General features: G+C 34.5%; 1 protein-coding gene across 1 annotated transcript; it reads right to left on the reverse strand.

The window, feature by feature from the left end:
- On the reverse strand, positions 1 to 27332 carry ACMSD (aminocarboxymuconate semialdehyde decarboxylase). The gene is made up of 10 exons (XM_085320925.1): positions 27276 to 27332; positions 23840 to 23884; positions 18181 to 18277; positions 13669 to 13718; positions 11976 to 12212; positions 9791 to 9884; positions 8150 to 8245; positions 7507 to 7679; positions 360 to 458; positions 1 to 63 (listed from the first exon to the last, which is right to left on the reverse strand). Exons 1-10 carry the CDS (start codon positions 27330 to 27332, stop codon positions 1 to 3), a joined length of 1011 nt encoding a protein of 336 aa, XP_085177051.1.
- Positions 27333 to 27720: the final 388 nt, after the last annotated feature.

The following is a 27720-nucleotide window of genomic DNA, read 5'->3' on the forward strand; positions in this document are numbered from 1 at the left end:
TTATTCAAATTGCTTTCTGTTAAGACCCAAAAATTGCAGAGCATTGCCAGCCTTGAGTTTATCCTGTAAAAACAAAACATACGTGTGTGTGTGTAAATATAATGAGTATATATATACACACATACACAGATGCACAAATATATATACATGAATATGTATGTTTATGTGAGCTGAAAACATGTTTTAGTCAAGTGCTTTTACTCATGCTTTAAAATGCTCTGGTGAATGCCTGTACTGAGATTCAAGGGCCTCTTCCAATCTTTGCACAAGTCAGTCTACTCAACTGATTTTTCCATATTTTATGAAGGGGCTAAAAACAGAGGCTTAAAATGGAAAAAGAAGAAATGTAAAGAATATACCTTCAGTTTATTGTCAAATTCTTCCATTGAATCAATCAATTTTCCAGGTTCCAGTTCCCCCAGTGGAAAAGGGTAATCTGTCCCCAAAATAACTTTGTCCTAGTAGTGAAGAAACAAGTTGTACATCTTGTAGTAATGTTAAATAATATAGTTGCACATACTTTCAGGAATTTTTAATAAAACACAGGAAATTACATTTCTATCTTAGACTGATTAATTTTAAAAGAGAATGTGAAAATAATATTTGTATTACATACATTTTTCATTAGGAAAAAAGCATAAACCTTGAAAATAGGACTCAGAGTTTCCTTTATTTTATACAAGCAATATTGGGTGAATATTGGGTGAAGTTTGAAAAAAGTATTGAGTGTTTGTTAATATTTTTATAATGTCTGACTAAACCTCGGTATATTTTTATTTTGATACACAGAAAGTTCAAAATGCAAATCCCAGGCACACAGAATGAGTGTGTATTGCTTGGATGAATATAATACAAATGGTATTTTCCTCCACACATTGATTTTCTGTAATGTGGTACAGCTCTGCAATGCATCAGGAAGGAATCTGTTGTTCATCTCCTATACTACCAGTAGTTTCATGGTTATGTGGTCCCACAATTAAGTGGCCAATAAAGGGAACACAGATTTCTTCCTTCTGTTTATTGACTTACTTTTGGTTCTCGTTCATGTTCAAGGTTACTTGCATGCTCTGCACTGTTTTATGCAGTCTGAAAAACACAAAAATCGTAAGTCTGATCTTCTCTGTAGATTCTCAAGTGACCTTCAAAAGCAGGCCAGAAAAAAATCTTGTATTTTACATTGCATCCATGTGACTGACAGTAGGATGTCTTTACTGCCAGCCTAGTACATAAATAATTAATTTCAGTGTGTAAACAAAATTTGAGCTAAAACATTCTCTTTTGGAAGATCCAACTTTGTTATAGTTCAGACATATGAGAGCTAATGGCACATTTCTTTTAAGAATCTCAGGAAGTTCTCCACTAACCTCAAAGAAGACACTTGGATTTGGATTCTTAAGTTCGAAATTCTTTGTTACGCATATACATGTGTAACAAAAAATACAAAACAATCAAAAATGATCTTTTGTGTGGTTTTTTTTTGAAAGATGTATTGATTGCAACCTGAAGCTATTTCAAGCATGGGATGATGTAGAATTACTACAGATATTTAAATAATCTATTTAATTTAACTAGCATTCAGCTTCAGATAAAAAGACCAAAAACCTCATTTACAATATTTTGTATTTCTGGGAAGTCTGTAATTTTTAAAAATTTCATATGTTTGACTGAGATTGAGTATTAGTTATGAATCTGAAAAATGTATGTGAGAATATGAGGGATGTGATTTGATTTTTTTCTGAAGGTGACAGTCAGTTAGAAGAAAATTCAGTACTAATTTGTATACATTATTCCTTTCAGAGTGTGAAACTGGTCAGAGATAGAAATAGGCAGATCGTAAGTAGGCTGACATTGTTACAGATTCATTTTATCACTGGAATGTATTTCCTCATATTATCTACCTTAGAAAGTGAATATTTTATACATGAATATTGAATAGTGAGTATTGCCAATTCTCTTTATTTTATCATAAGTCTATTTTCCTTTAAGCTTGATCTCCTGGAGAGATATGACTATTTGAAAACCATGGCTTTCATTAAAAGTGTATGTTTTTAAATACATGAATTTGAAGCCAAGCTCATGAATTTTTGGGCAATGGCTATAGCATTTGAACTCAGTTAGCTAAGCTGAACTAGGGCAAATAAAAATATTTTAGCCATTTTATGAAATTATTTATTTTTCTTATTTATCAAATTATGTTTATTTTATTTTATTTTATTTCCAGTAGATGTCACCCAAGAGTCTCTGAAAGAACCTATATAAGACTGTATGGGAAAACTCTGCACAAGATAGGAATTTAATTGTTCTGTCCTACATTGCTGCCATATAATTTATCGTAGGAGTCTTGCCATAAGATTAGAGTAGGAGAATTTATATTCCTTTGTCTACTAAATCAAGTACTGAGCATAGAGTAGACAGAAAATATATTTGGATATGCATATGTTTAGGCGACTAAAGACATTATTTTATTTACAATATTCTATCTCATACCAAGACATTTTCGGCACATATGTAAAACAAATGCATGCCATATACAAAAGAATAAAAAAACATACTCTATAATAGAAAATGGAATTCTTGGTAAAGAAGACAGAAATCCAGTGCCTTCCTAGATGTTTATTAGTCAAGGTTAACTAAGTCAGGAAGGTTCTTACATTCTTATTTACATTTCCCATATATCAGAGCAGAAAGAAATGGTACCTCCTCATTGAAATAATCTATATGCATTATCTCAACTATCTTTTTATTTTCCTTTAAAGTGTTTCATAGCTAATCGTGTTCTAATCACTAGCAGTAAAATTAAGAGCTGTAATTTAATGCAAATATATTTAATGTGAATATCTAGAAATAGTGTTGTTGCTCTGCTGTAAGTGATATTAGACTATTCATTGAAACTCTTTGAGCTTCAGTTTTGTACTCATCTATAAATGAGAGATTGCAATACTTGCTTTTAGCAACAGCCTCAGGTAAGTACTGTGAGGTCTGTATAGATAAATACTCCTAACATATTATTTGTTATCATATTATTCCAAAGGATACCACAAAGTCTGCTTTCCACAGAGGATTTATCATTTGCTATCTTAATAATTCATCTCTCCTGTTAGAAAGGTACGTATTTACAATAATTAGCCTCAGTGGACCTTTCCACTCAACAGAACTATAACAGATTTTTTTTCCCCACAGTAATAGAGACCTGAATCATGAGTTTTTGCATTTACATTAGTGATTTACCTTCAGTCTCATCTTCTTTCCTACTATCAGGATACACTTAAAGAAAAGCCAGATTCTTGTAGCCTGTTCATCTCCAATTTCTGTCCAGAGCATGTTTTACATTCTGATGGTGGAATCACCATGGGGAATGTTTGTAGAGATACGTTGAATCATTTAATCCCCTGTCAGCCCAGTTCTTCACTCTTTATAGCTGTATTAGCCATAGTTGTATTCACTGCATGCTGCCTTATGGAGAAGGGAAGGACGGCAGCAATTTTGCAGTGTTACAAATTTCTTTCTCAGAAATGTATACTTCTGTTTCCTTTAATTAGGATAGCCTCTGGACTACAAATCAACCTGTGCCCAAAACTAAGAAAAGATGAAGTTAAAGGTACATGACTCATAAGAGCTGTCACTGGATTTTAATATTCATAAACTCAAAGGCAACAAACACATCACACTCTGATGTCAGGTAATGGCTGATCCTAAGGTTCTTAAGCCATGTTTATGCACATATTTACACATACCTGATGCCCTTCCTGTCCAGCTCTCAACTATTCTCTAGAGAGCCGTCCTATTTCAAACCTTCGCTGGTAAAGTTACCAAGCTTGGGTCATCCTCAAGACCCAATAACACTGTTTTTAGCCCAGCATTTATTCATCTGACATTTATTATTCTGTCAACACTCACGATTTCATTGAAAATATTGAAATACTTGCTGCTTTTTTAAGCCCTTGACCCTTGGAAAGGTATTACGTGGGAATGTCAACTTTCACCAGAAAACAAAGGAAAGCTTGAAAACATGATGTGATTTTTTTTTCAATGATAAGATGCCTTAGGCTATGAAAAAGAACCCATAATGTACTGTTTTTCAAATTCTTTTGAGTGTTAAAGGTATTTATATTTTTGAGATCTGACTCATGATTTTTCAGCACTGTGGTTGGGGAATATCACAGCAAGAAGCCTAATCTGCTGCTTATTTAGATACATACATCTCTCTTATCCTCTTTCACCATTAGAAGGAAAGAAGGAAGTCTCCTTCCAGTGAGACTCCTCAGTAATTTGGAGTGCTTGCTTTATAAATAATCTCACTGGAATGAGACTTCTTTCTTGACAAATCTGCCATTAGTGAAATACTATCTCCAAGTGCTTCTTCTTGACAATCTATTTTTTGGTCATTAAAATAATTAAATTGGTTTTTGTGATACACACTCAGCATTTCCCTTACCTGAAATAATTTCTGTAGTTTACRTATTTAACTAATTCTACACACTCCCAAGTTCTCTGAGGTGCTGTGGAATAAATCCTGGATTTCAACCTGTTATTTTTTTCCAAATTTTATGAAAAAGTCCAGAATTCTGTTCCTACTCCATCTTTGAGTGCCATTTTGGAAAAGGAATCCTTCAAGTAGGAGAATATTAAAATAATGTAAACTGGCATGGCTAATTATATTACCAGCACATGACTTGCTCAAATATAAAGTCATGTCACTATTAAGGCTGTGTCTGTTCATGCAGATAAAACAGGCTGTAGGTCATTTTCTGGTCCTAGGGTCAACCACCCAATACTATTGAATTCTTTTCCTTTTCCAAGACAGGATTGCTGCATTTGTTCTGCTTAGATGTTTGTATTAATGTACATTCTGCAGTACAGTTCTGCTGCAGTACATTCTCCAGAATGTTCGAAGAGTAACAAAATTTAGCCCATAGATGGTGCTCAGGTGAAATGAAGACTTGCTGCCACATAAGGAAAAGTGCCTTCTAAGGACCAATGTTAACCAGGAAGGTTCTCTGGCAGAGGACAAGGGAGATGCTTGAGCCATCAGGAATTGAATATGGTTATGGAGAGTCCTTCTTCTCAAAGTTACAGGCTAAACAAAGGGGCAAATGGTTGTAAAAGAATTGTGCATTAAAATATGTTTAAATTATTATTTGATATTATGTAAAAATACAAATACCATATGATACTAGAAAGAAAAACAGGCATGACAGCTAAAATACTTCTGAATTAAGAGATTACTTTGTTTTTCTAAGAAAAGTGCCATCTTATCTCAAAGATATGAATCTGATTAAAGGACAAGGGATCAGTGACATCATTAAGAACAAGAGTGCAAAGATAGTGTGTATACCTGCAAAAATATACTTGATGTAAAATAACTGTACCAAACATAATTTTGTTTAGATTTTTAACCCTTTCATTTTCCTTCAGTAATGACTTGTCCTTGGCACTGTTTTTGTACTGAGAAAGATTCTACTGCTGTTCTTGTCAGAGACATTTATTATTGTATGGACAGGCACAACTGTGTTCATTAAAAGCCAAATATACGTACCGATAGGTACTCAAACAATACTGGTATTTCATAAGCAGAGCAGTGAAGTGGGAAGTAGATGACTTACCTCCCAACAGAGGGAAAATAGGGCAGTAAATCTAGTTTCTCAGTTTAAACTTATAGAATAGAAACAGCTGAGGAAGCACCACTTCAGTCTCTTAAGCCTGTAACCTTTCCGAGACCTTTCTGCTTGATGCCATATGGCTGAGCTCAAAATACTCAAAGGAGAATTAAAGAAGACACTAAATCCCATGTAGTATACTTGTATATATTACATCGAGAAACTCAATTTCAAAATTTTACTGACAAAGTAGAACAGACACCAGAGAGGCTATTGCACATCACCATGTCGCTTCTGACAATGCTAAGTAACTTTTAAATTATCCAATGATAATTCGTAACTCATGTCTCCTCAAACAACTAAATTTCAGTTGCCAAGACTGGCCGTTAATGCTTAAAGGCCAGAGTCCACACACTGCTTCTTGGGAAGAAAAGTATAGAAATTACAGTTCCAATGAAGTGCAAAGTGCAGCTTTCCCACAACAGTCACAGGTTAGAGCACCCTTGAGATGCAAAGCTTAACTTGTTGCTCTAAAGAAGAATCACTCTAAGACTTGCATTATATAAAGTTTGAAAGAAACGTAAGTTAAATTCTTCAGTCATGTATTAGTCTGCCGTTGTACTTCCTGTCCAGCTCTGCTCTTAATTTCTATAGTTCAGTTTACAAATGGAATGAGTTCAGAAATAAGGATATGTGGGTGAAGTGTTGCACAACTTCCATTTACTTACTCAAAGCTGTAGATTTCCTGTGCAGCACAGACTGAAAACCTATTGATTTCAACGGGCTGAGACTCAAAATGCCAAGATAAAGAAAAGCAATAGTTTCTTCTACAATACTATTTTTGTCTGGCTAGGCAAATCATCTCTGTGTGAGTCCTAGTACAGATTTATTGCAGCAACCTGTTCAGACCATTATAGATGAAAATGGGAAATAAGCCATTTTTGTAGAGAGAAAGAAAACATTCTGTTTTGCTGTCCTTCTGAACTTTGGTCATACAACAGGCCCTGATAATAGCAACTGCCCCATATCTCAGAAAGTGCTAAGTGAGCCTAGAAACTAATATACAGAGAAGAGGACTAGAGTTGTTGGGACAAGAAAGTCAGTGACAGAGTCAGAATTTCTGTTTTTCTTGCCTTGTATGTATCTGCCTATTAGCTGCAGAGATGCCCGAGTTTCAGAGATCAGGACACAAACACAGCACTTTTGTTAACTTCTCATGAGCCACTGAGAGCTGGCCTGAGTGATGCCATCTTCAACCCCTTCCTGAGCATTTACTAATAAGAAGAAATTATCTGAAACATTAGAATGATTGTTTTAGATGTTTCTGTTCCACACTGTATCTGATTTAAACAGGTTGCTAAACTACTATTTACTCACTTTCTCCTGTAACAATTAAAATATTTTGCAATCCATGACATATAATGTGTTACCCAGGATCCCCAAAAAACTCTCTTTATTGCTGATTTTTTTTCTGCCTATATCATCTCAAGTAAAAACACTATTTGATTTCCTCAGGTGTACACTTGAATTTGAAAATTAAGCTATTTGGAAACAAAGCTCCAAATAAAGGTAGTCTTTGCCTGCAGTCCCATCCTGACCAAACTTACATGAGGAACTAGCTTCACTGAAGTGAAGTTCACAGTGCATGATTTCATGGTTTAGAACAACCATTTCAAGAACTCCATGTAGTAGGAATGTTTTCAACATGACAGAAATACATCAGTTTATAATAGCTCAAGTTCTTATTTTACTGGATGAATATGCTGTCTTCTTTCTGCCTTTTTCCCTTGTTTTGCTTTTTTCTTAGAGAAAGAATTAAATATAGAATGACTCACCTTGTTTTGCTTTTTCTTAGAGAACAAATTAAATATAGGATGAGTCATCTGCCTCTGGAAGCATTAAAACTCACCTCTCCTATTACACTTGTTAGTAGCCTCAGTGCACCATGATCATGGACAAGAGAGTCTGTATAAAATGAACCAAGGTACTTTCTCGGATCCACCTTACTATCCACTGCACACAAATCAGGGCGCATGTTGAATCCATGGGAGATTCGCCCCACCGTGTATGGAAAAGTTCCACCTGTAAGGAGAAATTTTTAGTAACAGAAGTGAAAACTACTCAAGGGAAAAAAGCCACATTATCAGCACAAAGTTCCACAAGTTTTATTGTGAATTACTTAGAAAAAAATTGTTCTGTATCAGCAATATTTCTATTTTTTTCCTCTCGTTACCTTCCTTTTCTCTTCTCTGATTCTTCATCATAGTGACCCCAACTTCCTGCTGTTGCCTTCTTGTCCCTTTCCCTAATTGTTTCAGCTACATCCTGCCTCCCTTAACTCCTACCCCTTCCTCCTGGCTTCTTCTGAAGACTTCAAACACTAGCTGAAACAGGCTGGAGAGCGTTCATATGAGCGACCTAGCTAGCAGATACCTTCACTGGGATAATAGTACTCAGCTGGTGTCAAGCTTAAACCGATAACCCTATTAGCTGGCATATCAGAAAATAGAGTTGTACCATGCTCAACTAGTTTCACAAGGCGTATTACTTACCTCCATGTGCAAAGCAAACTTTCAGCTTAGGAAATTTTTCAAAAATTCCTCCCATAATCATGGAGCAAATGGCTATGGTTGTTTCTGTTGGCATGCCTATCAACACAAAAAGTTTTATCATATATGGGCAAAGATAGCGTTTTAAATGTTATCATCTATAGACCTTGAACCTAGTGCAAAAATGACAGTTACAGTGCAGCATTATTTCCATTAAAGGAACACTGAACTGAGCATTAATTAACTGTAATGAGAATATAGGACTAGATGCTAAGATTTTCTGAATTCAAAGTCCAGTTTTTATCCTATACCATAAGGACAGCTGGCTGGCAGTTTGGATATATGCTGAACTGGGCGGCATAGGCTTGCTTCATGTTTATCCTAGCTCAAAAAACAGTCTGGAATATGCCAAGTTATCTTTTCCTCTGTGCTTTGTGTGAGAAGTGATGCAGATATGTTGCAGGATATTCCAACATGGAATTGGGATTTGGTTGTAACATGGTGCTTGTGCCTGCAGTTAAGATAGACTCTCTATCTCTCTTTTGGCCTTTGGGTGCTTGGAGTTAAGAACCTAAGAGCAGTTAAGGTTCCTAAATCAAGCTTCAACTTCTGAGCACACCTAATGTAATTAGAGTATCGTATCATTTAGTTGTCTAACTTTAGATATCCAGATTGGAAATTAGGAGCTATCAGAGTTCCCCTCTTATATGGAAGTAATAATACCTATCCAGCTCAACAAGATGACTTTCGCTAATGTTTGTACAGCCCTCTGAGATGCAAAGCCTTACGGACTTACTAGGAAACTCTTATTTTAGATTATTGCAGCTTGGTAAGTAAATGTAACAATTGTAATCTCTTCTGAAGTCTGTGTTGTCACGCCTGCTCTGATTAAAACCAACTGATACTATTTCAAAATAATACAGTGGTGACTGGAAAACTAAGATTTTCCAGTGTATATTGCACAAAGCTCCCAGTTCTGTTCAGAATATCCCCACTAGAGTCAGAAGAATTATACCCCACAAAACAAAATAAGGGAGGGCAGAATCTGGCCTAAGTACTTCTAGGTAGCATTTCTCTATTAGAAGAGTTAATCAATGTTATTCTGATTCATCTAGCAAGTAAGGGAAAGAATAGAAACTACATAATTCCCTTTTGACTACATCTCTGGGGAGCTCAGACATGTTTGAGCTACAACAGTTCAAGTGAACTTAAATTCAATATATTTCCTGATCAACCTTTTTCTAAGAAATAGTCCTAAGAAATTCCAGGAAATAATTTCTGTTTTTGCTTACTCTCTCTGTCCCTCTTTTGCTCTAATTCTTTTTTGAGGGTATTCTCATTTCAGAGACAGTTGACTTTTCCCTGGTCGTCTGCTCTGTTTGTATTTAGAAAACAAGAGAAAAACAGATTCTGTTGCTAGTCTTATTCATTTTAGATCTGAGTATAAACAGCTTAGGCAAACTATGCAGGCTTAAAGAAAGAGACTGCTGTATTTCCACAACAGACTTAATAGTAGCACTAAATTTTTAAAAAACAGATTATTAGCAAAATCATGTAGTTTTTCTCTGTATTAGCACGTTTGCAAAAATCTCCTGGGTATAATTCAGTGACAGTTTGTAAATATAGATTAAGCAATACACTCACCTACCAGCCAGGGAAGCCAGTACTTGGACATCCTTCCATCTACCTGCATATCCCAGGGATGCACAAAGAGACAGCAATTTAATTGTTCAGCAGCCTTCAGCAAAGAGAAAAAATGTTAATTTTGACTTAATCATTTCAAAATGTACCTACGTTCTTAACCATGCTTTAAAAATTACCTGCAAAATTGTACTGAACATCAATTATTCATGATGAAAACAGGCCCAGAAATGAAAACCATAACCAATAGTAGGTTATATTTAGTCCTTAGTCCATAACCTGAAGTCCTCACTCGGATTCAAATTCTTTTTGAGACTACTAGTTTGGGAACACTGATGATAACATTTTATTATTAAATGCTCCTCAGACTAATATGGTACAAAAATGCTGTGTGTATGCCAGTCATTCTGTAGTATAAAGCTCAGTTCAAACTAGCTTTCTTTTGGTTTTATTTCACATGAGAGGATGAATTCCCAGAATATTTTCTAGATCAGGATGGTTTTACAGAAATGTTTCTGCTGCATTCAGGAATTTTCATTGCTATCGCACTTTATTTGGCCCCTTTGGCCTTTTGCCTGTTTTAAAAAAATATCGAAACCTTTTCCAACCCACCGTAAGAGTCAGAAATCTGGCTGCATTCTGATCAATAATCCATCTCCACTCAAGTACATAACATTCCCCAAACTGTTGACACTTTCAGAAAGGAAAAAAGAGGAACAATATGAGATACTGATCCTGACTGAGTTATTTAACTATGTGCTTAAATTTAAGTATATAGTCATCACTGCTGTTCATATGCTTAACCAGGATTTAACAGCTTCATTTTGTCAGATGTATTTATGGACCTCCTCTTGTTGCTAAGGAGATTATCACAAGGTTGAAAAATTTGGATTTATTTACCATTAAAGGCATAAATAAAGCTGTAACTTATGGACTCCAGGGAGTAATTGTCATCTAGATTTGTAAACTAAAAATAGCAATTCAATAACTGTCTTGATAAAGTTCATTATCAAATATGGTTTTATTTCACAATCTTTATTATCCAAAGATATTTCTACAAGTGATAGAGGTTACTTCCTACATGTGTTAAACATAAGCTGAAGAATGTGTGCGTTTCTGAAAGCAGAAGTTGGTAACAGACTGTGTGTGACCATAAAACCAAATAAATCGTCCAGATGCTGTGTTAACAGAATTCTTGAATAAATTGAGACTTTTGAAAAATATCCTCTATGAATCAATTTCAAGGTGACAGCTATAATAACCTCTGAAACAGATACAGAATGTACATTGATTAAATCACATAATTTAGACAAATGAGAGTCCCCTTCTGGACCTCAGGCTGTTTAAGAAATGCAGTCTCTGAACTCATTTTACAATCAATATATCCAGTTTGGAATTTTTGGTCTATTTGCATAAATCCGTGTGGTACTTTGGCTCTATAGGTATCTTTCCCAGACATCTCTGAAAATCTCAGAAAGATTTTTCAATTATGTCAATAGGACATAACAACTTGAACACAAAAGCAAACACAGCAGAAATGCCTTATTTGATACTTCACTTATCCTCAGAAATCAACATGGCAACACTTTACAGTGAAAACTTATATCATAAAAAGATTTTATTATTAATTTTATAAAGTATGTTTCAGAATGTTTTATTTCCTATTATTGTCATTATTACCTGTAATGAAATATATATAAGCAAAATTGAAATTCTCTGATCACTGAGGATTAGTCAGGTATAACTGCATGGGGTGCAAATGGGATCGTGCCTGAAAAATGCCAATTTTACATTATCTGAACCTCGAAACTCACTGATTTCACTTGACTGAGTAAGAAATTTGGGATCAAATGCTGACAGTGTCCTACGAGCCTGATACTATTTCACTGGTTTAAATGGGTTTGGATTAATGAATCCATTAAAAGAACACATTTGAGATGCATTCTCTTTTCCTTAAAAATATTGCACAATTTTAAATGAATATTGTTAGTTTGATTTCCCAGTCGTTAATGAAAATTAGTGAGATGGTTTTGTAAATGCTCTTTCATTTACACTAAACACATTGGAAGCAACAATTGTTTTAATGGATCTATACATTTAGCTGATGACTGAATATGGCCCAAGGTATTTTTAGATAGAATTCCATGTCACAGAATTCCCCTAAATAAGTGAAGAAACATTTACTCACAGCATAGATATCATACATTTCTGGTGCATTCAGGTCCCATTCATTGACATGTGATCCTATTTGTACTCCAGGAAATCCAAGTTCATTCACACAACGATGCATTTCCTTCACAGCCAGGTCTGGAGCTTGCAAAGGTAATGTACCCAAGCCAATAAACCTCTTGGGGTACTTTTTTACTGTAGCAGCTAAGTCATTATTTAATATCTGGGATAGATCTAAAGTGTCCTGAGGTTTGGCCTGGTATGATATTAAGCAGAGTAATACATTAAAATATAGTTTTCAAATGTTACCACCTTTGGAAGATAGTAGGTAAATGTCACTGCAAACAATATATAGAGAAGGCTTGAATCTAAACTTTTACATTATGGATCTGAATGGCTGGAAACCAGTAGAACTAAATTCTGCCTTGCTTTAAATCCTCTGGGTACAGTTCTCCTTGTCTTGAATATAATATTAACTGCTTTTCCCCTTATTGCTCAGGATGAGTGTAATCTGGCCCAGTTTACTGATGTGCTTAAGTATCTGGTTCTTTTGTGTCAACCAGTCCTCTGGTTTTGATTACACAAAGGCAAAAACCTGAGCATATCTTTTTTAAATATGGCAATGAATACTTACTCTCCTATTACTGGAGCTGAAAAGATAAACACAGGAAATGTGGGATGCTGGTGCATGAGAATTTTGTAAAAAAAACTTGAGCAATGCTAGCATTTAGAAGGAAATAGTCATATTTCTAATGAGGGAACTGCAATATCCATACAGTTGATTACTTTCCTGTTTTTTTTTCCCCCTAGAATGTATTAAAGGGGAAAAAATCCCATAAGCATCAGAATAAAATTTTAAAGATATATCAGCCAAAAAGAAATTCTGAAGATCAGAGGGGCTACATGTGTGCTTAACATAGTGTTTTTTAATGCAGGATCATAGAACCATAGAATTGGTAAGGTTGGAAAAGAACCTCTAGAGATCACCTAGTCCAACCCTAAAACAAGGGGCCCATACGGGGATCGAACCTGTGACCTTGGCATTATTAGCACCATGCTCTAACCAGCTGAACTAAACCTAACTCAATAACTGTTTACACATCCCAGTTTGATTTCTACAAGCAGCTAAATGGTCAAACTGAGAATATATTTAGAACACCATTTGCTATGATTTATCTATTCAGATTTTTTATTTCTTTAGTGCATTCAAGATCAACATGCAGAGACTATATTTTGCTGCTGAATTTTAAGATTTAAAGTATTTTGGGTCAGTGAGTTATCATTTAAAAGAAAGGGGGATTAGGCTACAAAAACATCTTTTATTTCTTCTTTTTATGAGAAAAGAGTGATTAATATCTAACTTCCACAGAATCAGTCCATATATATTTTCCTGCTATATAATGGATTTGTACTCCGTAAATTCTCTCTTTGTGCTTGCAGCCACTCCTGATAAAGTCCCCAGCAGCAATTCTGTTGCTGTCTCATTCTTTTTTACTGAGCATACCCCAGAGTGGAACTTTGCCAAGACATCTTACTGGCTCTTAATAACACTTGGACTATTTCGTCTTTTGTTTTTCACACCAGAACAGCTCCCTCTTTACTTCAGTGATCTATTAACTACTTCAGTCACCTAATTCACAGGAGGTTTCATTTGCATTTTTAAGATAGTTTGTAATATTTATGAATTACAGAATATGCTGGTAGGAACCTACCCAGTAGCTGAACATTACAGGGACCGTAGAAAGGACTTGGACTGTGACACCTGTGAAAGAAAACAGCATTTATTAATGTTACATATATACCATTTTTTGGTAAAATGATAGAAGAGAGAAAGGACTTCRGTTTGAAAGGCAAAGGCCTAGGAGTTTAGGGGGAAAAAAAAGCCTAATAGTTTAGTTTAATTAAAACTTAAAACCTAAGTTTTAATGGTAAAAAAAAAAATGATTTATCATTGGCATGGATAGAGTCTGTTTTTTGCTGATGGGGATCATGATAATAAACCTTGTGGTGTATTAGTTATTAGGACTGTAATATTTTTCCTAAGTAGAAAGAAAAAGATCACTTTCTTACTTTAGTGAAATTAAGTATTTTGATTTTAAAGTTGTTGATACGCATGTGTAAAATTAAGTAAAATAGCAATTTAATATTACTATGACATGAATGAACGTGATGCTAAACCAATAGAATACCGCATCTCAAGTTTACTGTGTGGTCAAGTTTATCACATATATTTCAAAAAAAAAAAAAAAAAAAAAAAAATAGCTCAAAGATAAAATGGTTGTTAAAGAATATTTTTTTAAGTTCTTCCCAAAGTAATATTGGGAAGGGTTTTATTCACCCTTTTTCTAGACTACTGAAGTTGTGATTATGAAAAAGTTTGCCCGTTGTTAGAAATAACTTTGATTTTAGTGATAAAGAGAATTCACTTCTATTTCATTAAGTTTCTGTTCAAATAAAACTCTCTACCATAACTTCATGTGTGATTTTACACAGGAACGAACCTACCAAACTTAGCAAATTAAAACAACAGAAAGAATAAACAATAATTAGGAATTCACTAAACAGTAAAATCAAAAATGAAATTACCATTCTGATTGCAGTTTCATCTCATATCATAATGTTTCATGTGCATATCTTGTAATGCTTTTGAAAAATCAATGTAGCTGTTAAAAATGAAATTACTGATGTAAAAGAAGGCAGAAAAATCCTGTGCAAATTTCTTTCAAGACAGTGGTCTTGCCAAAGCACTCCAGTGTTTAACAGAATGACTTTATGTTCCTTCTCACTAACCTAAGTAGGAAGTAACAAAGAAAGCTAAGGCAGCTGTCTGCAAGAGTTGATCAACATTATGTGCAGGATGGGAGGGACTTACGGAGTAGGTCTTAAGTAGATATTTAAGTACAACCTAATTTATGATTCAGATGCCCAGAATTTAGACCCTTGCACAAAGCAGCTCCCATTTTTCCCCAAATGCAAACCATATGAAAGAGCACTGAAGTCTTGATCTCTAGTTACTTTATTCTCTGCTAGTATACTACTGGACACTTGTTTATTATTTTTGAGAACATTCTCCATGTTTTCCACAGATAAGCCCTGTATCTGGTTCCAATCTCATTTTACACTTTTCAGCAAAGCCCTTTTATTCTACCTATCCGTTTTTCTTAATAATCCTTCCTACTTATGTTTTCTAAAAAAAAAAAAAATGCATTAAAAAGTTTTGCATTTCCTTCCTGAGGACAAGCTGCAACATATATTACTTAGGACAGTGATCAATCTACACCACAATCCTTTATATTACTGACTCCTGTGTTGATGTATATTTCCATTGCATTTGATCCCACTGACTGCTTTGGAATACCATACCGCTTTGAAAGTAACAACAGTCTCTCTCTCACTATGATCCTGTTTATCCAACTTTGTGTTTCCTTGCTCTCCTGTTTCTCTTTCCCATTCCCCTAGGAGTCATTAGTTGTCAGAACCTGCTTTACTTCTTTTGGACTGAATTATTCAAATTCCCTTTTCATGCAAATTAATTTCTTTTACTCCTAGTCTTTGATCAGCTGGTCTTGAAGACATGACACAGATGTCCAAGTATTCTTTAATATTAATTGATGGAAAAGGAACTTTGAATAGTTAGTACTCCATATCCCTTTTGTTATTTACTAYTTCTTGTGACTGATAAGCAACTGAATCAGCATTTAAGAGCCTCAGTGTTCTGATTTTAGAAGTAAAACAGAATGATCCTTAACTTAAGAGGGCTAGTTTCAGATTTCTTGAGTCGTAGGATAATTCCTAGAGTTCAGATTTCTGCCTTCTATATTTGGTAAAGAGAGCTTTTTAACATCATACTACATTCCATTTTCTTGAAAGGTGAACTATGAGACAAGCTTAAACATGAATCTTAAAGGTAAATTTTGTATGCYGAACATTCTCTGACAGTAGACTTACAAAGAAGATGTATCAGCACAGAAAAAATGTATTTAAGAAATGATTTCCCTTAGCTTTCAGAATCTTCTTCATGCAGTCTGATTAGCAGGTGATACACCATAATGGCAGGCATGTAATTGCTAAGTGTACCACTGTGATGACACAGAGAACTGCATTTTACTATGTCATTGCTGAAACAGGAAGCACCTCTTCAGAAGGTTTTACAAAGGAGAAAATAATAAGAAAAGGGAGTTAGGATACTGGAAGATCTTTCTGGACTCGAAACTGGAAGATATTTCCTCCAACAAAATTGTTAATGATTTGTGTCACAAAACTGTGATGTTAATTGCAGTTATAGCTTGTTTTAGTGAGAGGTTCAAAACACAGGTTTGTAATGACTGATTATGACAACTAATTTCTTGTCTTTGGTACATTGGCTACCATTTCTTATCATGGGCAAGATTTCTAAGGCATTGCACAAACAAAAGCTTTTAGCAAACAAGCTCCAAGTTATCTCTCTGAGTTAATAACATCTTACAATGACTAATACTATTTTTTTTTTCAGCTAGCAGACTCCTCACATCTTTCTTCCAAAATTGTGACATGTTTGGGGGTTAATATTTTGGGCATAATCTATCTTGTTTTTTGTTACACAGAGTTGTCTTTGAGATAAGTAGCTACAGCTTTGTAAACAGAAAAAGAATAAAAGATGGCCCACAGTCTTTATCATTAGATGAATGATAAGAATGAAAAACTCTAAGATCTTTAGTTAATTGGCTAAAGGCAGTTTCTTTAGAGTGCTGTAATAAAAGTGGAGATTTTTATGGCAAAAGCCACCAGATGGTGCTGTAACACACAGTTTTAGAAATTTTTCTTAACCAATGAGCACTGTGCATTTATCTTGTGGAAGAATACCGTGATGTTAGTTATATGATATTTTTCCTTTTTTGGAGAGCTGTTGCATAAAGTAGAAAAATGGCCCTTGTGTTTTCCCCTTCTCTAGAGGAAATAAATGGGGCACAATTGTTTTATAGAAACTTGCCACTAGTCCTGGAAGAAATATCTGAAAGTAAAAAGTGCCAAGGAGCTATTCATGATTCACACTGTGGTTGAGTGACAGGAATATCTATATGATAGTCCCAAAATGTGACTGCATTTTGTGTAAGTATACCCTAAGTGGCTGTAACATAGCTAACTCCAGGAATAATTACAATCTTGTCAAGGCAGCACAAATTTTAGAGATGTTGCACAGACATGTTAAGATTCCAATTAAATGTCCAATGGTTGAAATACTACTTCTGTAGTGTTCAAATGAGGTAATTTTTAACTTTTCTAAGTTGTGTTTACACAAACTGACAACCAGTCCCTGCCCAGTTGCCCTATCTTAAGTATTGCAGACCTAACCTCAGTTGCGAGAATGACCTGAAGTGTCTCCTAACGTGCTATCACATGAGAGGAAGAAACAATAATCAGATGTATTCGTTCTTTTTGAAAAGTTGGAGAAGATACTCAAGTTGTGTCTACTGAGGAACTGATGTAGGGAATTATTCCAGGTTCAATTAAAGCAAATATAATCTTTAATAACTCGATATTACTTTTGTGAAAGTAATTAGGAATTACAGTGTTAATAAATACTAAAAGAGTCATCAATTAGATGAAAAATTCCCTCTCACATTTCATTTTGCTGAGAATGTAGTTGTAAGTCTTACAAACTACATTTAACAGCATATCAGTAACCCTGTAGAAAATAAATTTGCTAATCTTGGTTTCTTTCTAAATCAGGAGAACTTGCTTCCTTAAGAAAGAAATTGTACTAGTTCTTGAGGCTCAGAATCCTCTATCAAAAACGCAGAACAAAGTTGCAACATCTGAATACAAAAAATGTTAGTAAAGGAAAGAAGTATACAAAAAATACTCTGATTAAACAGATTCTTTTTAACATTTGGAACAAAAATAAAATAGCTTCAATATATTCCTCCTTTATGTAAGTCACTTTTATACTTTTATATTGCCTTTTCAACTCTAGGTTCTGCCCTCTTTACTTCTGGTAACTAGTAAGTCCATGTGGGGAATAAATTGCTACTGAAAATGAGGAAAGTTTTGGCAACACATCCCTTTCTGAGTCTGAATGCAAACCATGTTAGTCTTTGCTGAGTTTTACCAGACTTAAGCTAATGAATCAGTTTGCCAGATCTTTTAATTCTGACACTGTTATTAAGCACTTTGAGATGCACTAACAGAGAAGTTGTTATGATCCTGTCTGAGACACTATTATTTTATTTCCTTTATGGAATTACCTGATAGGTCCATCTCCTTAATTCGTACTTCTGGATCCCAGCAGTTCTCTTGAATAACTCTAAAAATCTTTCCATCCTTCATCATCTTTGCCTGTCCCTGTGAAATGACATTTTCATATATTATACATGTAACAAAATAGTACATGCTAATTTATATAGTTGCTTGAGTATATTATGCTCCCTATGGATATTCAGCGACAGAATTTATTTTTTTTTCAATTCAGTAGATATTTTTTAATCAAAGACTATTTTAAAATACCATATATAGTTCAGGTAACATGAATAAATTATTTTTTTCATAATAAAAATGTCTCCTTTCTACTGCAATATTATAAAGTTCAAAACATTATAAAGGTAATCAAATTTGATACTGATCCTTTAATTATTAACAAGAAAACTTTCTTAAATTTATGGTAGATTTGACAATTTTCCAAAGATGACGAGTAGGCACTGTGATGACACAGAGAACTGCATTTTACTATGTCATTGCTGAAGCAGGAAGCACCTCTTCAGAGGGTTTTAAAAAGGAGAAAATAATAAGAAAAGGGAGTTATGATATTGGAAGATCTTTCTGGACTGGAAACTGGAAGATATTTCCTCCAACAAAATTGTTATGATTTGTGTCACAAAAGTGTGATGTTACACAATTACATTGTTGTTACATTAAGCCAAGAAAAATGTTTGTTAAATTTGTATGCAGCCACATTCACCTATGGACTTGTAAGTAGAATTAGCAATTCAATACCAAATGACAGACAACAGACAGTGTTTCAGTTGTCTCTTTTATTTTTTGGTTGCTCTAAGCTACTTTGGGGATAACGAAAAAGATGAAAGTCAGGACATCCACATGACCCTTATACTACCCTGTGTATACGGGATGGGTAAATGTGCTTAAGCACAAACATATTAGACAGAAAAGACACTGAATCTGCAGTTAAAAACTGAAAACCACATGATATGATGTGAGAAAGCAAAACAGCTACTTTTTTATCTTCATAGTAAACAGAAGCTAAGTGCAGTGCAGTCTTCTGACCTAGGGATGGGAATTCTGTCTCTCCAAATGCTACTTTATTTCTCCCCACGAAATCAGTTTACTTAGGATCCTAACGACATCTGTCTATCTTGATACATAAAAAACAGTTAAATGAGACTATTTCCTGCTAGTATTCTATAACAGAAATAATTAATAAAATTTCACTACTTATTGCAAAGCTGGGCTTACGTCTCTTCCTCCTGCGAAGTCAGACTGTTCTTAGCCTTGAATTTGCTATTAGCTTCATACATCATTCACATACATACTGCCCTAATGAATATTTTAGAGGTCTCTTCCACATATCTAACTGTGCTGCCTTAGCAAATTGTCAAGTTGGTAGCTATATCACAATTTCAGAAAATTACTTGAAATACTACAGTAAGTAATCACAACTACATCATCTTGATCCTCTGGAAAATACTTCAGGTTCTCATAAAATTGATTTTCCAACCTGACAGAAAGGTTTACTCCAGCCATACACTCCAAGACATAAAAAAAAAAAAAAAAAAAAAAAAAAATCGGTCCGTTGCTGCATATTGCTTAATAAATAGAAAAGCATTAGGAGCATTAGCAGAGAAAAAGACACGGTAGAACCAAGGATTGTGTCACATACAAATAGATTGTGTGGCCTTTATTAGATTACCACTGGCAGTATTTCTGTGAACACAGGCGACTTTTGATACTTTCCCCGATACAACTAAAGCATAGCAGCTAAACTGCTTACATATATTCTCTTCTGCTAATACAGAAGACAATGTTAGACAGACCGTAATTTTACCAGCAACTTTGACAGTGCTCATAAATAAATGCTGAGATGAACAGTAAGTCACTGAAAGCTGTAACAGCCTTCAAAATATAGGAAGGGTTTCTAACAAGGCATGTACTGTTCTCATTAAAGAACTAGTTAAACTGTTTGCTGTTTTCATTTGCATTAACTGATTCTTTGTGATTGTGAATATGCTACAGGTCAAGCCTAAACTCACAGCTTTGTGTGCAGGCAACCACAAAGTTGGTTATGCAGGAAATGTGCTCATCTGAATAAATCCATGTGGATCAGTGGGATTACTCATGTATGTAAGGATAGAAAGATCTGGTGCAACAACACTGTGCCTGGAAAATCAGTCCTATTACTATAGTCTCTAGACAATGCCACTAATCTGCACTTGACATCTTTAAATGAGAAATTATTCAGATACCTTAATTGGGAAACAATGCTCAGAGTTTTTGCAGTAGTAAGAATGAAATACGTTCTGATCAAGAAAAAATGTTTAAGGTTCCAGAGCAATAGATGCAAGGTTGAAGCCCACATAAAAGATGTGAGCGCTTTACTTGCAATGGTAACACACTTTTCTAAGGGCATAGCTGAAGAATTCTATCTTTTTTTTAACATCATCTGATACTTAAGGTTTTAAAGAATTTATGCAGAAGTTAAGAGAGAGATATAAGAAGAAGTACAGCAGGGTGATTTAATTCAGTAAAATACATTTGAATTTATTCTATTACTAAACTACTGAGTTACAGCCCAAATTGCATACATACGATTTCAGTTTGACCTTGATGCTTCTTCATTGAATAATAATATGTGAAGGTTTTCCTTTTGTTTAATCTCAAGAGTTACCTTCCCCAGCTCCACATACCTATACAGGATTTTATTCTCTATCATGCACTGCTTTCATGTAGACAGAAGCAGGCTGGATAGAACTCTCTGCAGAGCAAGTAAGGCTATTATTGACTTGCCACAAAATTCCTTTGGAAACTATTTTTAGCAAAGAATTTTAGCATCAGACCTCTCACAAACAGCTAAGCTGCTAAAATGTCTTCAACAAGTCTCTCTCCTTCCTGCATCTGCCATCTATCTCAGAAGCTGTGCCATCCGCACTTCTGCTTAGCAGGTGGCTTCTTTTCTCCTCCCATTCCTCCTTAGACTGAAATTTCAACAAAATTGATGAAATCTGGAATTTCATCATAATCTCTGTTTGCTCCTCAGTCTTGATCCCAGCCTTCATAGCTGCCTCATAAATAGTTGATAGGCATGTGACAGCACAGACTTACATATCACAGAATGACAACAGTGGGTATGCCACTAGGTTGGAATAAATAGACACTGTTTTGTGTCCATTTTATCAGCTTTTTTTTAGTTAGCATGTGCATACATATGATCACAAAGAAATATGATTTTCCAAAGAGACAAGGGAATGGAATGTCTAGTTCCATTGAAATTAACAGAAACTATTCAGTTAAAGACCTCGATTATCTGGAATATATGTCTTGTTTCTTCAAAAAAAAAAAAAAAAATTAAAATTCCATCTCTACAGAGAATGAAGGAATTAGCCAAGTCACAAAAAGAAACAATGAGAAAAGACTGGAAACTATTGTCTTTATAGGGCTATCCCCTATAAAGTGGAGATGTCACTCCAAAAAATCTAATTTCTAAATCTTTGTATCTCTTATCCCTTTTCTTGTCATTATTGAATTCCTATGCAGAGATCATGGCTAATTTCAGAAGATAGACCCAGATCAACCCTTGTCAAACACACTACACATACAGCCAGCCATTATAGAACATAGCTGGGTTTAGCCAGTTATTTAAATTGCACTCTTCACATGCTTTAAGTGGGGTATGTGCACTTTGTTAAGCTGTTCAAGCTCTTACCTTTGCATCTTTTGTCTTGAAGCTTACTATAGCCAAGTTGTTCTTTTTCTTCTTATCCACGCCTCTTCTGTTCTCTTTTTTCCTTAATTATTTGGCTAATAACTCGCATTGTCTTTACTCTTGTATGGAAGAACTTGTATACGGAAGTTACTATTTTTCTTTGACAACACTTTCACATCCTAGTTTTTTACATTTTATTAAAATATCAGTCCCAATTGTGTTTGCTTCTCATACAGACAACTACTTTACTCAGCATCTGGACAGCTCACAATACTCCTGTGGTAGGTAATTACAGATAGAATTTCTCAAGTTAGGACAGGTACMTGTGAAGTGGAGTGGGAAGTGGACTCAGGTCTTCTGAGGCCCTTTTTTATACTGTCTTTCATAAAACACATTTCTCTTTCCATCCTTAAGGAAATCCTCAGTCCAGGTCAGGCATTGACTGAAGCCAATGGAAAATTTCCCGTGTCCCATAATTAGACCAGGACCCTCACATGACTTTGCCTTTTCTCTTGAGGTTACTTACCTTGTATTATTAACCTGTAACTGTTATAATTGAAAGGAATTTATCTTCCCTGTGTAGAAAATGTCATGTATATTTAGGTACTGTAAAATAACTTACTGTTTTAATAAGCATTACTACCAGGAGTAACTTTTCTGCATCATGGTTCCCACTGACCAGTGTGTGCCCTCTCTGTGGAGGACAGGCGAAGGGAAGGAGAGGTAACCTGGAACCTGCACTGCCCTGTCCTGCTGCTGGCATGCCAAAAAAGGGACAGTTTTCCTGTGTTTGGGCTCAAAGCCATTTGCAACAACAGGCTTGCCAGAGGATGAGGAGCTGACAGTTCACAGGAGGAAACTGACTTGTTGTGACAGTGTTTGAGCTATATAGTGATATCTGGCAAAGTTATTACATGGTAACAGAGGTAACATCTTTAAAACTAGGTTATAAAATTAACCTATATAGTATTGTAGGACATTATTTTGCCATACTAGCCCTGCCCTCCTGTGAAAAAGAACACTATACTGGTTATTTTTTAATGGCAATCAAATTAAAAGACAAGATGCCTCACTGATCTTGCTTATACCAGTTTTACATTGTTGTGTCACTGTGTACGTCACTGTAATTATTGCTGATTTGTTCCACTGGGAGTGAGATCAGAATCATGCCTTTAAGAAACTAGTTTTGTTCCCATCAGAGTGAATAAATGTATTCTACTAACTTCACTAGCAGCAAGACGGGATTCTGAATGAAGATGGATTGTTAGCATAGCTTCATGGCATTTGCAGATGCGTTGATGCAGTTATTCTTACATACCTCAGAAGTGCCTTTGTAAATTTAATAGAGCGTATGGTGATAAAAGGGTAAAGTAAAATCAGATCCAGTCTGCCTTTTACTTGCCAAAAAAACCTCACACTCTTACTTTTCTATAGTATGATCCCAGAAACTGTGTATTCTCCCTATTATTCTTGGATATTGAAACTGCTATTTGCTCTCCTTGTCATGAAGATATATGGAGGTTATTCTTTTTCTTTGATGACACTTTCATGTCCTATTTTTCTATGTTTTATTAAAATATCAGTCCCAATTGTGTTTTCTTCCCATACAGACAACTACATTTAACTAAAAAAAGTTCTGTATGTAATGAGTTTTATATTAATGTATCTTATTGAAAATGATTCCTCAGAAATAACCATTCTGAATGCAAACATGAAGTTATGAAGACAACTGGATAGTGTTTCATATGAGAGAACATGAACTGACTGTATACTGAGTATTACCTCAAGCAAAAAATCTGTTGCAGTATATCCTATCTGGAGTAATAACTGCTTCATAGAAGACAGATCTTTATAGAAATTTGTATCAAAGGCATAGTCAATCTTATTGCCACTTAGCTTTTCAATGCGTTCCCTGTGAGTGGGTATTCCTGATCACGAGACAAGACTATCTCAGAGGACCAAACAGCACAAACCTTGCAGTGATGATCCAGCTGAACCCAGCCACCATATCCATATCTCTGTGAAAGAAAGAAGAAAAACCCAGTGATTAGTTAGTATTCTGCAGTAATAACCAGAACCTCAGTTCTTGCAATCCAGCTGTACCTTACTTAAGAAGTACCTAAGCATATGCTCAGCTTTGAGCATCTGAGTAGCCCCTTTGACTTCAGCATGAGTGCTGAGGTTTTGCAGGACTGGCTTAACATTTGTAGAACTAAGCCTTTAGCTCCCAGTTTGACAACATTTTAAAATAAATCTAAAAATTGATTTCAAAATGCTTAATATATTGCTTAATGTATTGAGGTTCATTACTGGAATCTGGTTCAAATCAGGCATTTAGCAATATGAACACTGAGTTGACGTATCTTCTGATCCTAACAAACTGCCATCAGTTAATCATTAGCACAAAGAAGTATTGATTCCACTTTTCGGCTTCCATGATTCAGCAGCAGGACTGAAGGTCATTGTCTCTTGCCTATTAATATTTAAACAACCCACAGAAGCTTAAAGGAGAAGCTTAGATGCTCACTGATTCTTCCAGAGAGATTAAAAATTGTTTATATAAAAAAATCCCAAAATCCACAAAAGATGCAGATTTTCTTTTATTTTCATAATTAAGAAATACATGAAATTTTGAAATAACATAGTAGAATGAATGAAAAAAATGCTCAAATTTCCCATTTTTCTGTAAAGAAGCATTTCAAAGGAAACTAAAAGCAGGGATTTCTTACACTGAAATGTAAACAATTTGAATATAGTCCTGAATATCCTATGACAGTAAATCATTACCTAATGCCATTATGAGCTATTCCAAAATAGGAGTGCAGAACCAAGCCTTCTAACTTCAGCCAATCAGAGACTGTGGTAGCTGCATATATTTTATTAAAATTTATAAATGTGTGTATCTATTCATACAGATAATAAAAATAAGAAATAAAATTTAAATTTAGGACAAATTCATGAGTGTTATCTAAGGAAGATTTTAAGTTTTAAAATGTAATTAGCTACATAATAATCACAGAAAATAAACACTTTAAATGTCTTCTATTTAAACAATAGAGAAACTTGCTGTTCTGTTTTTGAATTAATTTTATTTTATCCCCTCAGTTATTAGTTGGATGAATTGATAGTCCTTACTAAAGCATGTAATTAATCTATATTTATTTTTATACGTTATGGATTCCTAAGCTCTTAAATAAAGTCTTGACAACAGAAATTTCTGGTCATAGATTCAAGATTCTGTACTTACAGAGCTAAAAAAATGCAACAAAAAGAAAAAACTGCACACTATACGTGCATGTTAGGAGGATAAGATTATCATAAAAATAGTTTTTATTACTTCATAATTTGTCCTGCAAATTACCATATCTGGAAGAGATTAAAGCAAAGTATTTAATTCTCTTAGTTTATCAATTTGTTATTTTGGGGGGCAAACTCAATTTCAATCTTCTCTACTTTTCCATTTTTTGCCTGTCTAGTTTTCCCTGAATAAGATGTAGAGAATCATGTTACAGCTTGAGTTTTCAGAGGAGTCTAGCGAATTCAAAGAAGTGTTCTCTATTCTGAATCCACTAATAAGCCTCTGAAACTTAAGAACAGAAGACTCTGACTGTACATGCATAAAAACTGGCTAGTGGAAATTAAATAAAAATGTTGTATTAGCCTCTTTAATTAGTATTTAAAGAAATGCAACATTAGCCTACAGCTGAACTCAAGAACCAATAATGGTAACTTCATCCTTCATGTGCATCCATAGAGCTCAAAGGATTCTTGGGCTGATTTTGTCCTAGTGAATTCATTGCCCTTTTGAAGTATTTACAGACAAAATATAGCTACTTTAATCATGCAAAATCAACATGAAGGGATTTTAAAGGTTTCTTTTTTATATACAGGGATTTTGCACAAACACAGATGACAAAATCTGGAACAAGCAAGAATACTCTGTAGAGTCTTTAAACTCCTATCTACTTAAAACAGACATAAAAGTTCTAAAAAATATCTATCATTTGATCTACATTATACAGTGTATACATGCTTATTCATAGAAGAGTTCTTGTAATATGGACAGATGTTTAAAAAGCGCTTCCTATGTAAAGGAGAGGCCAAACATTCTCATCCAGGAAGTTTTATGCATAATAATATTATTTTTGACTGCTAACGAAGAAATAATACCATATATATTCTTAACTCCAGGCTTTCTCACTACTTTTTTCTAATACACACTTTACATTTTCCTGCTGCTCTCTGGCTAACATTGAATTGATACAGAACTGTTTTGTCTAACAGTCACAGAAACACAGGGTTAACAAAATCGAAACATTTACTAAAATTTTGCCATTATCAGGAAAAAAAAGAAACCTCAAAATACCAAAGTGAAAGGGTATACTATATAAAAGAGAGTTTCAGTTAGCATGTCAGGTGCCAAAAAGCAAAGCTGACATAATGGTATTCTTCTGATGTCAAAGATAAGCACAGTGAAATCAGATGGTTCCATAGTACTGATAAACCTAGGAAATGTTCATTCAAACTACTGCCAATACAGAATTACAATAAGGAAACATATAAAGGCAACAGCACTTGTTTCATCTTTTGTAGCCTGATTTTTTAACATGAATGGAAACACTGAGGAATTTGAAAAAACAGTTATATTGAATTTGGGAAACAAATTTTTGAATGCAATAATTTATATATATAGATGAGTTTTATTATGGAATCTTTTTAAAGAGACATTTTCAGTACCCTCTATAGCACTGAATATATGATCCCTTAGGAGTCAAAAAGTGACCAAATATCTTCATATATAATTTTGTTTATAATTCAGCCTATAACTCTAAAAACTAATTCAGAATCAGATGATTGTATGGCTTTTGATGATCTGAAATAACAAAAAGATTAGACTGAAATAAAAAGATTAGATATATTACATGAAAACCTAAATGGCACTTTCCTTTCTCTAATAACCATACTTAAAGTAACCCCATACCCACTGAGGTTAATGACTGTCATGCCTGTGACTGTAAGATATTAATTACTTTTGTCTTAGGTAATATCAATCTTATCTAACATTTCTTCTCTCCTTTTATATGTGTTTAAAACAAAAGTAAATACCATATGGACACCTGACAGCCCTTGACAGTTATGAAGATATCCTCTATCAATGATTTCATCAAGAAAATGGGATTTATATCTCATCATCTGACAATGAACAGAGACCAGTTTTCCATCCCTTTCTTACTGGAAGTTTTGCTTTGCAAAGTAATGTAATATAAATATCTTTTATCTGAAAAAAAAATCAAATTAAACATAAACCTACAGAAAACATATTTATTACAGAACTCTTCATTCACTAATTTTTCAAGATCTACATCAATAGCAATGGTTGCTGAAAAAATAAGTCACTGAACTTATTACCTTTTTTAGATCAGGCCATTCCTTAGGTAGAATGTGGCTATGAATATCAATTTTCATTTTTGAAGTATCAAAGGAGAAATACGCTTTCAAAGGAAATGTTTTCTATGTTACTGCTACTACCCTTCCTGTCCCTGGTTCTGCAGGTCAGTAACTTAGGCTGCTGTTCAGATCCACCTGCTATCTTATCAGGACAACCAAGTACAGTAACCAACCAGGGAGCCAAAATCCTAGAGGAGTGGCTCTGTAAAAGAACAAAAGCTTCTAGTAGAAAGTCCATGTTAATGCATAAACTACATCTGACCGAGAGTAAGGAGAAAAAATGTATGTTTATATTACTAATATAAAGGGATTTTTTGTTACCTAGATTCTAAAATGCAAGCTGGTTTATAGTGGAACACTATTCAATAATACTGAGTTAAATGCTTTAAACATACTGATTTGAACT

This window comes from Rhea americana, unplaced genomic scaffold (genome assembly GCF_003343005.1).
Source record: "Rhea americana isolate MKP2758 unplaced genomic scaffold, rheAme1 scaffold_67, whole genome shotgun sequence".
In the NCBI taxonomy this organism is placed as follows: domain Eukaryota; kingdom Metazoa; phylum Chordata; class Aves; order Rheiformes; family Rheidae; genus Rhea; species Rhea americana.